This window comes from Megascapheus bottae, chromosome 14 (genome assembly GCF_031878675.1).
Source record: "Megascapheus bottae isolate mThoBot1 chromosome 14, mThoBot2.hap1, whole genome shotgun sequence".
Lineage (NCBI taxonomy): Eukaryota > Metazoa > Chordata > Mammalia > Rodentia > Geomyidae > Megascapheus > Megascapheus bottae.
Window position 1 is genome coordinate 26,104,798 of NC_143522.1, and position 13,801 is coordinate 26,118,598.

General features: G+C 40.6%; 1 protein-coding gene across 4 annotated transcripts in view; it reads right to left on the reverse strand.

Moving 5' to 3' along the window:
• Positions 1–13,801, reverse strand: part of Dicer1 (dicer 1, ribonuclease III) — a 67,075-nt gene that overhangs the window by 31,575 nt on the left and 21,699 nt on the right. Inside the window, exons 4-11 of one of the 4 annotated variants that reach the window (XM_090344769.1) lie at positions 12,393–12,581; positions 11,645–11,807; positions 10,656–10,786; positions 10,347–10,421; positions 9,602–9,736; positions 8,791–8,951; positions 7,313–7,481; positions 4,503–4,975 (exon numbers count right to left, since the gene is read on the reverse strand). In XM_090344769.1, the coding sequence (XP_090200895.1) occupies positions 4,503–4,975; positions 7,313–7,481; positions 8,791–8,951; positions 9,602–9,736; positions 10,347–10,421; positions 10,656–10,786; positions 11,645–11,807; positions 12,393–12,536 (1,451 nt within the window). In that variant the 5' untranslated portion in view covers positions 12,537–12,581. Of the gene's footprint in view, positions 1–4,498; positions 4,976–7,312; positions 7,482–8,790; positions 8,952–9,601; positions 9,737–10,346; positions 10,422–10,655; positions 10,787–11,644; positions 11,808–12,392; positions 12,582–13,801 lie in introns of those variants that run through there. The other 3 variants (XM_090344771.1, XM_090344770.1, XM_090344772.1) reach the window with 3 other exon arrangements.

Consider the following 13,801-nt stretch of genomic DNA (forward strand, 5'->3'; position numbering starts at 1 on the left):
TCTTAAGTCAAACCACTTTTTCCTTTTGAATACATGAAACAGGCTAATATCAAAGCCCCAGGTCCCTGCTGGCCTTAATCGGCAGAACACTGGCATGTCCAGGCTAGCTGGCAAGTATTCACCCTGTCAGAATCAGAAAGTTCCTCATGTCTCAGGTCTGTTTCATTATCACAGTAGATGTGTGATGTCAGTAACAGAAGACAGAATTACATGCAAACAAATAATATACCCTAATGCCTAAAACCTGAAACAGATCACCTTAGGAACAACATAGACTCCTGAATTTAAATAAGCATTAATTTGAATGTAACAGAGGTTTTCTGTTTTGCTTTAAAAAACAAAACAAAACAGATTTCCAATTCTTATAACTAAAGCACAGACTTCACCAAAATGTTCTATCTTGTCATTCTAACTAACTGAGAAGTGGAAATGCATCCCAACGTTGGTGTGTTTCTCCTAAAAAACATGGGTCCCACATGAAAAGTACAAGACACTGAAGAGACATCACAGAGGACAGTGGAGGTGATAAAGTCAAATGCCTGCCTATTCTGATAGCACTTCAAAGAAAGCTATCTCCCTACTGCATGGATTTAGGGAATGGATGCCTAGCCATGCCCAAAGAGAACGCCACAGGCCTTGAGAAGTAAAACATGTGTGTGCCACCCTCAGGGAGTTTTACAAAACAAACATAAACTGGCACATTCCTAACACCATGAATGGCTCAAAGAAAATCTCATCTCTCAATATATGAGTTGCTACACAGCAACTCTTTCAGTGCTTCATCCTACCTATAGACAACCAAGTTTAAAACAAACAACATCAATTAAAAAAAAAAAACAACCTTCCCAGGCATCAGAAACCATATTTTTGTAAAATTTTATAAAAATGTGAAATGCCAATCAGTGCTCATCAAAACCAAGCAAAGACAGAAATTTTCACAGACAAGTGGAAACTGGGGGACAGGAGCAATGAGCTATGATCCCTGGCATGAAAGAGCAGACAGGAAAAATAAAGAAGGCAATGGAGTCAGGCATGGTATCCCTAGCACAAGGGAGCTATAGCAGGAGGATCATGAGTTCAAGACCAACCTGGCTATATTATAGAAAGACTCTTGTTTCCAAAACAGCAGTGGAAAAAAAAAGACAATTCGATATAAGGTCTGAAGTGTAGTCACTGCATTACAGGATGTTGATGTTAAGTTTCCTTAGCTGATGGAGTGACATGACATGATATAAGCAATTTGGGGGCAAGGAGAACACAGGGCAATTCTGGGCTATTTATTTTCAGCTTAACCAAAAGTCTGAAGTTATTCCAGAAGAAAATGATTCTAGAAGGGTATCTTATAGATAGAGACAGGAAGTGAACTCAGACTTGCTCAATGTCAACTTCATATACCACTAATAAATCACTCAGTGATAAGGTGTCTGGGAGTCTTTTCTGACATCTAACATCGGCAAATCTGGCTGGGTCACAGAGTGTGTGTATGCATTCCTGTCTGACTGTAATAGGTAGTGCTGAAGCATATCTGAGCAACACTGCAAGATAAAAGGCATGGCAAACATCAGCACACAACACACACACACACACACACACACACACACACACACACACACACACACACACACACACACACACACACACACACACACACACACACACACACACACACACACACACACACACAGCAATAGCAGCAGCAGCAGCAGCAACCAACCTCTTTATTTCATCAGGAGAGGAGAGAACAGCTGTATGCTGTAAGGCTTACACCCCCACAAAACTGCCCCCTTAACAGAGGGAAGGAAAGAATGTAGATTTCAGGAAGTTTTTCTAAGCTTATTAGAAAACTGGAACAGGGATTCTATTGTATGTGTAATTAGCTGCCCATAAAGTCAACCCTCAGACTGCTCTAGATTCGTTCTGGAACACTAAATGCCAGACACATTTATGAAAGCTAATCACAATTAATCTGATCCTTAAAGTCAATAGAAAGTGGCTGACTGATTTTAGATAAACCTTTTTGGGCTAATAACCCTGCTATGAAAACTGACATAACTCTCCATCCACATGCATAAAGATCAATCCCCAGAATAGCTGGGAGTGTTCAGAAACCTGGAGGAAACGAAGAAAATCAACCCTCATCCTCTCCAAACCCTTGAAAATTCAAATCCTTATGCCTTGCTATATGCTCATAACGGAGCTTAGAACTATGCAGTTTTTAATTTTTTATTGCTATTATAAAGGTGATGTACAGAGTTTGCCAAGTTTTCCAGCCCCTGAAATGCCTTTCCCCAGTCTAAGAAACAATGTCTACGCTCGCCCGAGCTCCTGACTCTGCTGGCAGCTTCCCAATGCAAAGCACTGCTTCCAGTGCTCAGAGATGCCCAGGGGCATTGTGAGAACAGAAAGAAACGGGCACTTGGGGTTAGGTGCTGTTAGGATTCTAGAACTATCCCTGCCACTAACTAGTAATTCAACCCAGAGCAAACCGTTTTCCATTCATGGCACATTCTCTTTTTTTATAAAAATAAATGGCTTGGACTAGACAGTCATTAGGGTCCGCTTCCAACTTCAAATTTGATTTGAAGGTCATTCCGCACCTGAGTTATTTTATATCATAGTCGTCAGAAGGTTCAGGCTCAATGACTATGAAAATTACCAGACTGAAAACTGCCAGACGACTACCCTTGAGCCTAATTTTCCTCCCTGTCCCCCCCTCCCAAAAATGTTAAAACTACTAAACATTCAAAAGCAGTTAAGGAAAAAAACTACCTCAGGAAACAAAGCTTAATTTCCTCAGAGATCACTATTTTCAGAAAAGGCTCTTAGAGATCAACTTCGGCCAATTAATGGATCTCACTGAAAAGTGCATCATCTTTAAGTACAAAATATGGACCCTTTCTTGGCAGAAAGCAACAAAATGTGCAACCCACAAACCCAAAGGACCCACAACTGAAAGTGTAGCTTCTTGGCTGGGAATACAGTCAGGGAAAAATAAGCCTTGATTGAAGGTGGGGTAGGGCTGCAAGCCACGATCACTGTCCCCACTGCAAACGCTCTCCCTTCCCATTCAGCAAATGGTAACACACGGCTTGTGAACCAATTCAAACTGCAATGCTCCTAAATTTTTTCCAATTGAATCTTGACAACTGAATCCAACAATAAGTATGCTTCAAGTGCTTCTTCTGCACTTGAACTACAATCATCACCTCAGAAGACTTGGGTGATTCAGAAAGGTCTTGGGACTTTCCTGCTGCAAGCAGGCAGGCAAACAAGCCTGTACCTGCTGGGTGTTTTATAGTTTAAACAACTAACGCTATCTATGTGGAGAAATCATGAGATCTCAAGGGCCACAAGGCTCAGTCACTAAGACTATTCAGTCCACTTTCTTGACCAACTGCTATATAGCCTGCTCATTCCTGAAATGCTTATTCATCAGATGCTAACTGCAAACCCTAAGTGAAATCAGGCCTCCTGCTCCCACTTCTCAAGTTTCATTAAATTGCCAGACTGGCCCCCGGTCCTGTGGGGTTTTCTGGGGGCTTCCTCACTAAGCATAACTGATTCAGACATTATTGGCTCCTATGAGCAACACACCTTCAGCATTCTCCCATCTTCTAATGCCATTCTGGTCTTTCCAGTGACCAAACAACCCATCCAGAAGCAATACAGTGGTCACTAGCCACAAACTGACTCATTAACATGCAAAAGACATCACTTAGAAGATTCTAATGATTTTAGGAGCATGATGTCAGGAATCAACAATAAAAACAAATAGACAATTCGCAAAAAAAAAAATTGCAAAGCAAATTAATACTCAGATAAAATACACCTAAAATGCTCATAGCACAATGCCTAACATATAAAGGCCAACAACTACTTGAGTCAAATCTAGTGACAGACTAAGAAACAGGTAATGCTTCCCTTGAATGTAACTTAATCTTTGTATACTTATTCTCTATTTTAGAGGAAATAAAATGGATTGGCATCCTTTTGAGGTAAAAATGTCACTCATGGCATCAAAATTGACCATTATGGAAAGTACATGTTTCTGTAAGTCTCCCTGTCATAAACCTGAGTGCCCAGTGGGGCACAGTGGCTCATGCCTGTAATCCTAGCTACTCAGAAGGCTGAGATCTAAGCATCAGGTTGAAAGCCAGCTCAGGCAGTAAGGACTGTGAGACTCCGTGAGACTCTTATCTCCAATTAACCACTAGAAAACTGGAAGTGGTGCTGTGGCTCCAGAGGTAGGGGAGTAGCCGTGAGCTGAAGAGCTCAGGGACAGCGCTCAGGACCAGAGTTCAAGCCCCACGACCAACAACAACAACAACAACAACAACAAAACTCTGAGTGCCCAGTCTTGTACTTTCATCAAGGAAGGAATCCTGTAAATGCCACTAATGTGGGCACATGCCCCCTATGGGGGCTTTTATAACCTACTGCTTCACAACACGAAAGCTGCCTTGACCTAGTGCAAACAGATAAACATCGCTTAAGAGGCTTACCTGTTTAGGACAACTGCTGTGTATCTTCTCTCCACAAAAATAATTCCACAGAGAATATTGGTAAATGGAGAAGGAAAATTTGTCTCTGGCTTTTCTTTTTCTTCAATTTCTTCATCTTCATCGTCATCCTCGGAGTCACTCCAAGAAACGTAATTATCCTGATTCCTATTATTATACCACTCAACACTTTCAAACTGCTGCCGCTCATATGGTTTGTATTTACGCAAGATCTCAAGCAGTTTTATTACTTTAGGGGTTACGAACTTCAGGTCAAGGGAGGCAGGTGAGAAGCTTTCTTCACACAGTGCATGGATTTTCCTCAGGAAAGTGTCTGTAAACAGCAAGAATTTCCGGTGCAGCTCCTCCTGTTCATGTTTGATATACTTCTGAAGCTCTCTTACCATCATCCCAGCCACTTTATCTGCACACCAGGGTCCCAGAACCACCAGCACTTCACGGCAGTCTGACAGTATCTACAAAGAAAAGTGGAGGAAAGCCAGGTGCTAGCTGATAGTCCAGTTCACTCCACATGCTGTAGCTGCTACTCTAGCTGTCCTCTAATGGCCCCTTTCTTTCAGATCAATCTGCCACCAAGAACTACCAGTACTAAGGTCCAGTACCCAACTTTGCAGTGAGGAGCCAGTTTTTCTAAACCTCTATTGTTCTATATGCCTATATTTGAAACCAGGTCTTTTTCTAACAAAATAATGAAATAGAAATTACAAGCTACAAGGCTAATAAGTTTAATAAAATCTAGTACACAATGTTAGATCTCTGGATTAGTTAGAGCCAAAAATGAATCATTGCCTTCCTGTCAAATAAGTTAATGAACTGAGAAGGGAGAGTATTTTTCTTTTCTATTTTCTTTTAGTTTATTTTTGGTCATGGGGCTTGAACTCTGGGCCTGGACACTATCCCTGAGTTCTTCAGCTCAAGGCTACCTCCCTACCCTTTGAGCCACAGTGCCACTTCCAGTTTTCTAGTGGTTTGTGAAGATAAAAGAGTGTCACAGACTTTAGTGCCTGGGCTGGCTTTGAACCATGATCCTCAGATCTCAGCCTCCCGAGAAGCTAGTTTTATAGACATGAGCCACCACACCCGGCTAAGAGAGTTTTTTTTTTTTTTGCCAGTCCTGGGCTTGAGTTCAGGGCCTGAGCACTGTCCTTGGATTTTCTCAAGGCTAGAGCTCTACCACTTGAGCCTCAGCACCACTTCCGGCTTTTTTCTATGTATGTGGTACCGAGGAATCGAACCCGGGTCTTCATGCATGCTAGGCAAGCACTTTAACCACTAGGCCAAACTCCTGGCCCCCTAAGAGAGTTTTTACTTTAGAAGTTCTAGGCCTTCACAAAAGAGCACCACACGGGTTGGGAATGTCACTTAATGGTAGCATGCTTGCCTAGAATGTACGAGGGCCTGGGTTTGACTCCTCATAAACAATAATTTTTTTTAAAAAAGAACAAGGGCTGGAAGTTTGGCCTAGTGGTAGAGTGCTTGCCTAGCATACACAAAGACCCAGGTTCGATTCCTCAGTACCACATACATAGAAAAAGCCAGAAGTGGTGCTGTTGCTCAAGTGGTAGAGCTCTAGCCTTGAAAAAGCCCAAGGATACTGTTCAGGCCCTGAGTTCAAGCCCCAGGACTGGCTAAAAAAAAAAGAACTTAACAATCTTCCTTGCACTATGTGGTCTTATTCACACTGTTACAGTGAGTGCTATGAAGGGAAATACTAGGAGCCCTGGAGGAATGCTGGCAGGGTATATGCCAACACTTCCAGATGCAAAGGTACACTGGAGTACCCTAAAACCTAGTATTGTCCTCTGCCCAAGGGTTGGACTTATCCTTAAAGATCATCTAAACCAGATTCTGCGCTTGGAGCCTGCCCAAAGTACCCTACTCCTCCCCCCCCCACACACACACCTATACACATAGATCTTTCAATCAAAGCCGGGTTTTACTAAGAACTGTCAGTTCTGCTTGGCAATGGAATATACAGTGAGTTAAATATGCACCAAGCAAGAAATGGGAGGGTGAAAAAGTTTAACCATTGTTACTCTAGGAATAATCTGCATGAGAGAAATGAAGATGCATAGGACATCAGCCTTCAACAATGGATGTAGATGCCTAGGGCGAGGTTTTCAGGCCTTCATGATCACTGAGAGTCCTCAGACCCCAAGGAACTTCTGACTCATCAGGTCTGAGTCAGTCCCCTGATCAACATTTCTAACAAGCTGAGAAGGTGGTATATGGCTGCTCTAAGGGATTTCTTCTCAAGCTGTACCATAGGGACAAAAGGCTCATGTCCAGTTACACACAGCAGAAAATTGCGAAGGGTTCACTCAGTTAGTCTAAGTGTCTGGCCAAAAACAAATCAGAAAACACTGGACCTACTCTTTACACTTACAAAACCGTGATTTACTCCTAACTCGTGTTCTTAAGTCCTGCAAAGAGGCTTTTACTGATGATGTAAGATGAGACAGGTAAACCAAACCTTCAACCTAATATGATCTGCTCAATGACAGATATCTAAGGAGATAAGAAAATGTATAGAAAACTATATCATTAGAAGCATATTTCATCTCAATATTAAAAAGAAACAGGGGGCCAGGAGTTTGGCCTAGTGGTAGAGTGCTTGCCTAGAATGCGCAATGACGGGGGTTCGATTCCTCAATACCACATACATAGAAAAAAGCCAGAAATAGTGCTGTGGCTCAAGTGGTAGAGTGCTAGCCTTGAGAAAGTCCAAGGACAGTGCGCATGCCTTGAGTTCAAGCCTCAGGACTTTATAGACTACATTTAATATTGCTTACCTGCTTTGAAATTAAAGTAGAATCTCTTTCTTTTGAATGTACAGATATATTACAATCATTGATAAAATTAAGTGCTTCTTCTAGTTCCTTGAGAAGTCTGTCATAGAGTCCACTTCGATCGGCGAACGGTCCACAATCTACCACAATCTCACATGGCTGGGAAGTGTACCTGCAAGCATCGTCAGGATCACAACCATGAAAAGACAAAAAACAAGGAAAAGAAAATAGAATCAAGTACACTCCAAAATATTACCGATTTTAGAGTTTTCATTATTACTTTTCTGCATTACTGAATTTCTCCTCAGAAAATATGTTGTTTTCTCTAACCTGGTAAAGTACTATTTGTTAGAGAAAGGGCAAAGAATACAGCCAGACACTGGTGGCTCACACATGTAATCCTAGCTATTCAGGAGGCTGAGATCTGAAAACTGCAATTCGAAGCCAGTTTGGGCAGGAAAATCCATGAGATCCTTAGCTACAATTAACTACCAACAAGCTAGAAGTGAGGTAGTGGCTCAAGTGAAAGAACAGTAGCTAAGAGAAGGGAGATGAGGAGGGGGAAATACAAATTGGGCAATTACTACATTGCAAGGGGTAAGGGGATGGGGGAGGACGGAGAGGCGAATGGGGAAGGGGGGAGGGGGAAGAGGAGGAAGAGGAAGAAGAGGAGGGGGAGAGGGGAGGAGGAAGCGGAGGCAGCAATGGCAGTGACGGCCACAACAAATTGGGCATTTACTATACTGCAAGTATCACACATGGCCTTGAACTTAATCCTCACAGGGAGGCTTCTGAAGGAAATGAGTCCAAACATAGTGATTCTGTCCAACAAAGCTTGGGATTGTCTTCTTCTGAAGGCTTTTTCAGCTAAACACCACTGCACCCCACTGCCTCCCCTGACATCTTGTTTTTGTTTTTTAAGTTCATAACAGGGAGCTGGGCATCAGTTGCTCATGCCTATAATCCCAACTACTCAGGAGGCTGAGATCTGAAGCATGGGGTTCATAGCCAGCCCCAACAGACAAATCCAAGACTCTTATCTCCAAATAAGCAGCAAAGAGCTGGAACTGGGGATATGAGTCAACCAGAATGCCAGCCCTGAGTGGGAAAGGTCCTGAATTTAATCCCCAATTCTATACACACACACACACACACACACACACACACCCTGAAGCCAATGTTAGTACCTCGGAAGAAGTACATTAAAGCACTGTCTTCCCGTGGCTGCTGCATAGTAAGTCTCCATTCTCTGCCCTTCACCTTGTCTCTGTATGTGTGGCCGGACCTAACTTGGGACTCCTGAGGTCTATAAACCCAGATCCATTTCCATCTCTTTGGAATTCTGTCTCAATTCATTCCACTTAACACAGTGAATTCAAGTGAAGGGATCCTCCCCACAAGGCACTGGGGGGAAGACACCTCTGACAGGCTCATCCCCAAGCCCAAGCAGCACCATAAATCCAGCAATCACAAGCACTTACCTGTCTAAGACCACCAGGTCAGTTGCAGTCTCAGCATTACTCTTAAGAATTTTCTCCAGTTTCTGAATCTTTTCTTCCAATTCCTCTGGATCACATTTCCCATTTAAAATGGAAGCAGTTAGTCCCAAAATGCGAGGACATGATGGACAATTTTCACAGAGCTAACATAATAAAAGATACTGACAGTAAAGACTTCATTTTGAAGGCCATAACTGGACATGCTAACATATTAAAAAATGTAACCACTGACAAACACTAAAATTCAACTTATTCAGTGGAAACATCCATATAGAAAAGACAGCATAATATTATAGAGTTCTATAGTTTTTATATTAAAAAATCTGCTTTTCAAATGAACACATTTAGATACTCTAATAATTTACATGCAAATTAATTTATATTATAATGCTTAAAAACAATGTAGATTTAAATGAATATTAATGTTAATATTCATTCATATACTAGAATTTAGGTTTCTAACAGCGGTAACTAGTATTTTTCACACACACACACACACACATTTTTTTCCCCTGATCCTGGAGCTTGAACTCAGGTATTAGGCACTGCCCCAGAGCCTCTTTGTGGACAAGCCTCTTTGTGTTCTTGTATTTAGGCCACAGTGCCACTTCCATGGATTTTTCTGCCTGGGCTGGCTTCAAACCACAATCCTCATCTCTCAGCTCCTGAGTAACTAGGATTACAGGTGTGAGTCACTAGTGCCCAGCATATTTTTCATATCTTAAAAAAATCTGTATACATTCAGTCATTTGATTGTGAATTATTAAACCTGAACAAAATGTAAAAAATCTACCTTCATGATTTCTCGATATGGGTGATCTAGAATTGCAAGATGACACTCATCAAACACCAAGAGGTTAATGTCTGACAGTGATAAGTAACCATTTTTCAAAACATTCAAAGCAACGTTGCACGTCATAATGAGAACCTAAAAAAAAGAAAAGCAGGAGTCAGTATGCAAACAACCTGTGGCCCTGCCTGGGTATTCTTAGATGAGAACACATCATTAAGCTATCAACGGTGAAATTAAGGTATGTATAACACACAGTGAAAACAAAGACTGAGCATGTGTACAACTTCACACATTTGAACCAAGAAATAAATTAAGAAACTACCGGAAAAGATTATGAGAAAAAAATTCTTATAGTAAAGCTACTAAAAATGACCTCAGGTTTTTCAATAGCTATATTTTGACTGACAGTCCCTCACTCCCAAGATGACAAAATAAAAAAAAAAAATTAAAAAAATAAAGGAATAAAGGTTGGGCCAAAACAGGCTTTGGCCACATATAGCTTATTCACTGTACAAACTGCGCCCAGTATGTGCCCAAGGACAAGGCCATTAAGAAATTCATCATTCGGAACATAGCATGTGGCCGTCAGGGACATTTCTGAAGCGAATATCTTTGACATTTATGTGCTTCCCCAGCTCTATGTAAAATTCCACTACTGCGTGAGTTGTGCCACTCACAGCAAGGAGGTTAGGAACTGATATTGGGAAGCCCGGAAAGACCAAACACCCCCAACCCTGATGTAGACCTGCTGGTGCTGCTCCACGACCGCCAACAAAACCCATGTAAGGAGCTGGATACTTAAGGACGGAAGAAAAGCTGTCTTCTGGGGGAAATAAATAGAATGGAAATTATACTTAAAAAAAAAAAATCAATGAAACATTTCTTTTCCAAGACTAATTTACTTATTTTTCAAATGAACCTTACAGTGAAAGTGTATTCAAAGGCTACTCTCTTGGCTGAGAAAGAGCAAGAAAGGAAAATCTTCCAACCTCCTCAGATAACTTATTCAAGGACTTGTAGGAGTAACAAAGCAGAATTCATCTACAAGTCTTACCTGGTGCTTAGCAAACTCTTGATTCCATCTCTCTTTTGTCCAAGATGCATTTACTTCCAGGTTTGAGTATTCCCCAACCTTGAGATCTGAGTGAGTTCTGACAGCTGACACTTGCTGAGCAACCTGGTTTGCTGATTACAAATATAATACTTCATGTAAATGAAAAATCTTGCCTAGTTGTCTCTCTGGACTACTAATGATTAAATATAGCTATGAACTTCTTTATTATTACTATTACTATACCTAACCACCAGGTCTTTAAACAGCCAATTTAAAGTCACAGTTTCAAGGTCATCCTCCAAGATGCATTTAGATTTGTCACTGTGCCTTCTGTCATTCATTACAGGGACCCTCACATCACTTTTCCCCATTCCAGTTGGTTTGCTCCAACCTAAGATCATCCCTTCTGGCTGGATGGCTCTCAGTCCATACCTACCCCTCCTGATCTCTTCAATAAAACCACACCAACCACCAAAAAATCAGACAGTCCCATATAAAAAAGCACAGAGCCATGCTGAGAAAATCTTTAAGGAAGGGAAAGGCGATCATGGTTACATTGGAACCCTACAGCTTAGGTTCACAGTAATATATATATATATATATATATATGTATATATATACATATATAAACATATGTATATATATCCCAAATCTATAAAAATCAGTAAATTTTCAGCATCTAACTTCTTCTAAGAAATAATCTAACTTCCTTTCTACAAATGGAACAGCATAATCATAAAGCCAAAAGGCATCCATCTCAAAATCAAGCACTTTCTGACACTGTGAGACTACAGAATCAAGAGCAAAGATGACTCTTTAACTCGGGTTAATGTAACTCATTTGAGAGAAATTCAAAATCAGAACAATGGGAATAAAATGGTACTTCTAGTTGGAGAGCTTCAACTATCAATATCAAAAGAAACAATCCGCTTAAATGTAAGTCACATCCAATTTCCTCCAAAGAATTTGGTAAAATAATTTTTTATTACCAGAGTTGACCAAGAACACAGTCCTTTTTCCTTTTCGGTTGAAGTCTCCCCTGATCTGATAGGACAGCTCTTTAGTGAGTAGTACTGCGATAAATGTCTTCCCTGAGCCAGTGTTTAAACACACGATGGTATTGTGATCCAGAGCTGCTTCAAGCAGTTCAACCTGGAGACATGGTGGAGAAAGACACACACTTCTTACCTTAGTACCACACCGAGGAACAGGATTTGGTTTAAATTAGGAAAGTGCGCTGTTTTCTAAAATGTTTAGCCAGTAACAAACAAGAAACAAAGAACAACTTTCCACACCTTTACAGGGGAATAACACTCAAGTGTTGCTGTGGTAGCTATGTAGTAAGTGTATTTTAAAATAGCATCCACAAGTTCTTCTTTGTAAGAATGACTTCTGTCCGTAGCAGGAGGGACTAAACTCACACTGTGGTTCTGCCAGATCATGGCTGAACATTTTCAAAGTGAACCCAGGTCCTACCCAAATCATTAGAACAGACACACCCAAATGAATATAAGATAGTGAGGAATTAAAAACAAAAGGAATATCACAATACACCTACCAAATCAATTATCCAGCAGATGTTAGGAAAGACAAGGACTATTAAGAATAAGATTTTAAAGGAGATAACCAAACAAGGAAGCTAGAAAGGGTAAATAAGTTTTATAAGCTGAGTCAACTATATGCTTCTTTATTCCATTTTAGTGAAAAATGCTCCAGTATTAGTATTTTCATTAGTACCTGATATTTTCTTGGCGTATAAATGTTATCATGAATTGCTTCTTGTTGCCATGGCAGTCCAAAGAAAGGACCCATTGGTGAGGAAGCAGGGGTCATGAGCTGCAGGCCTGCCATGCTGAGGGGTTGCAAAGCAGGGCTTTTCATTCATCCAGTGTTTCTTTCATTGCATTTTTGTTCTAGCACAGCTTACTATAAAGGGAAAAAGAATACCATTACACAACCATGCAGGGTTAAAACAAAAAAAAGCACAGAAATAAGAGAAACATCAGAATATCATTTCTAAGGACTTTTCAAATGCTTCTCACAGTTATTTTCACTTTCTCTTGATCTAAAAGGATTGCTTTAAAAGTCAAAAATAGGGTATCTAATGAGTAATTATGCACCTGAAATCGTGTCTACAAGCATGAATCAGATAACTGCACAAAGATGAATGTATGAGATATGTTACTGCAATATTACTTGGAAACAACTAAAGGAAATCTACCAGTAGAAGCTGGGCCCGGTGGCTCAAGCCTGTAATCCTAGCTACTCAAGAGGCTAAGATCTGAGGATCAAGGTTCAAAGCCAGCCTGGGCACAAAAGAACCTGAGACTCTTTATCTCCAATTAACTTCTAGAAAATGGAAAATGGGGCTTGGCTCAAAGGTAGGGTGGTAGTCTTGGGCTGAGGAGCTCAGGGACAGTGCCCAGGCTGAGTTCAAGCACCATGACCCACAAAAAAAAAAAAAAAATCTACCAGTAAACAAATCAGCTGCATAGATTACGGCGTAGTTTAGATAGATTACAGAATATTTTAAATCCATTAAGATTATAATACCTATCTATATTTTCTGACAAAACAGTGTCCATACTATACTTTAAAAAGTATGTACATGTACACTATGCCTTTTTAAACATATATATGAGGTATGTAAATGTATACACATACTCTTTGTGAATTCTCTATTGTTATCAATAATGACACAACACAAGGAAGACAGACACCTACCATGGCACCTACAGGTAATAGAACATCTAACCTGACTATGAAATTTCATCAAAGGCCACAAACACAGGTGTTTTACTCAACTGACAATCCACCAAACTGTACAAACCACCAATTACTTTTATATAGAACTCTAAAATTGCCTAAAACATGCTGTTCAGAAAATGGAATTTGGGGGCTGGGAAGGTGGCTTAGTGGTAGAGTGCTTGCCTAGCATGTATGAAGCCCTAGGTTGAATTCCTCAGTACTACATACATAGAAAAAGCCAGAAGTGGTGCTTGGCAAAAGTGGTAGAGTGCTAGCCTTGAGCAAAAGAAGTATTCAGGGACAGTGCTCAGTTTAAGCCCCAGGACTGGTTTAAAATTTTAAAAAAAAAAAGAAAGACAAAGAAAAAAATGGTATTTTTTCATGTTATCTAAAGATTC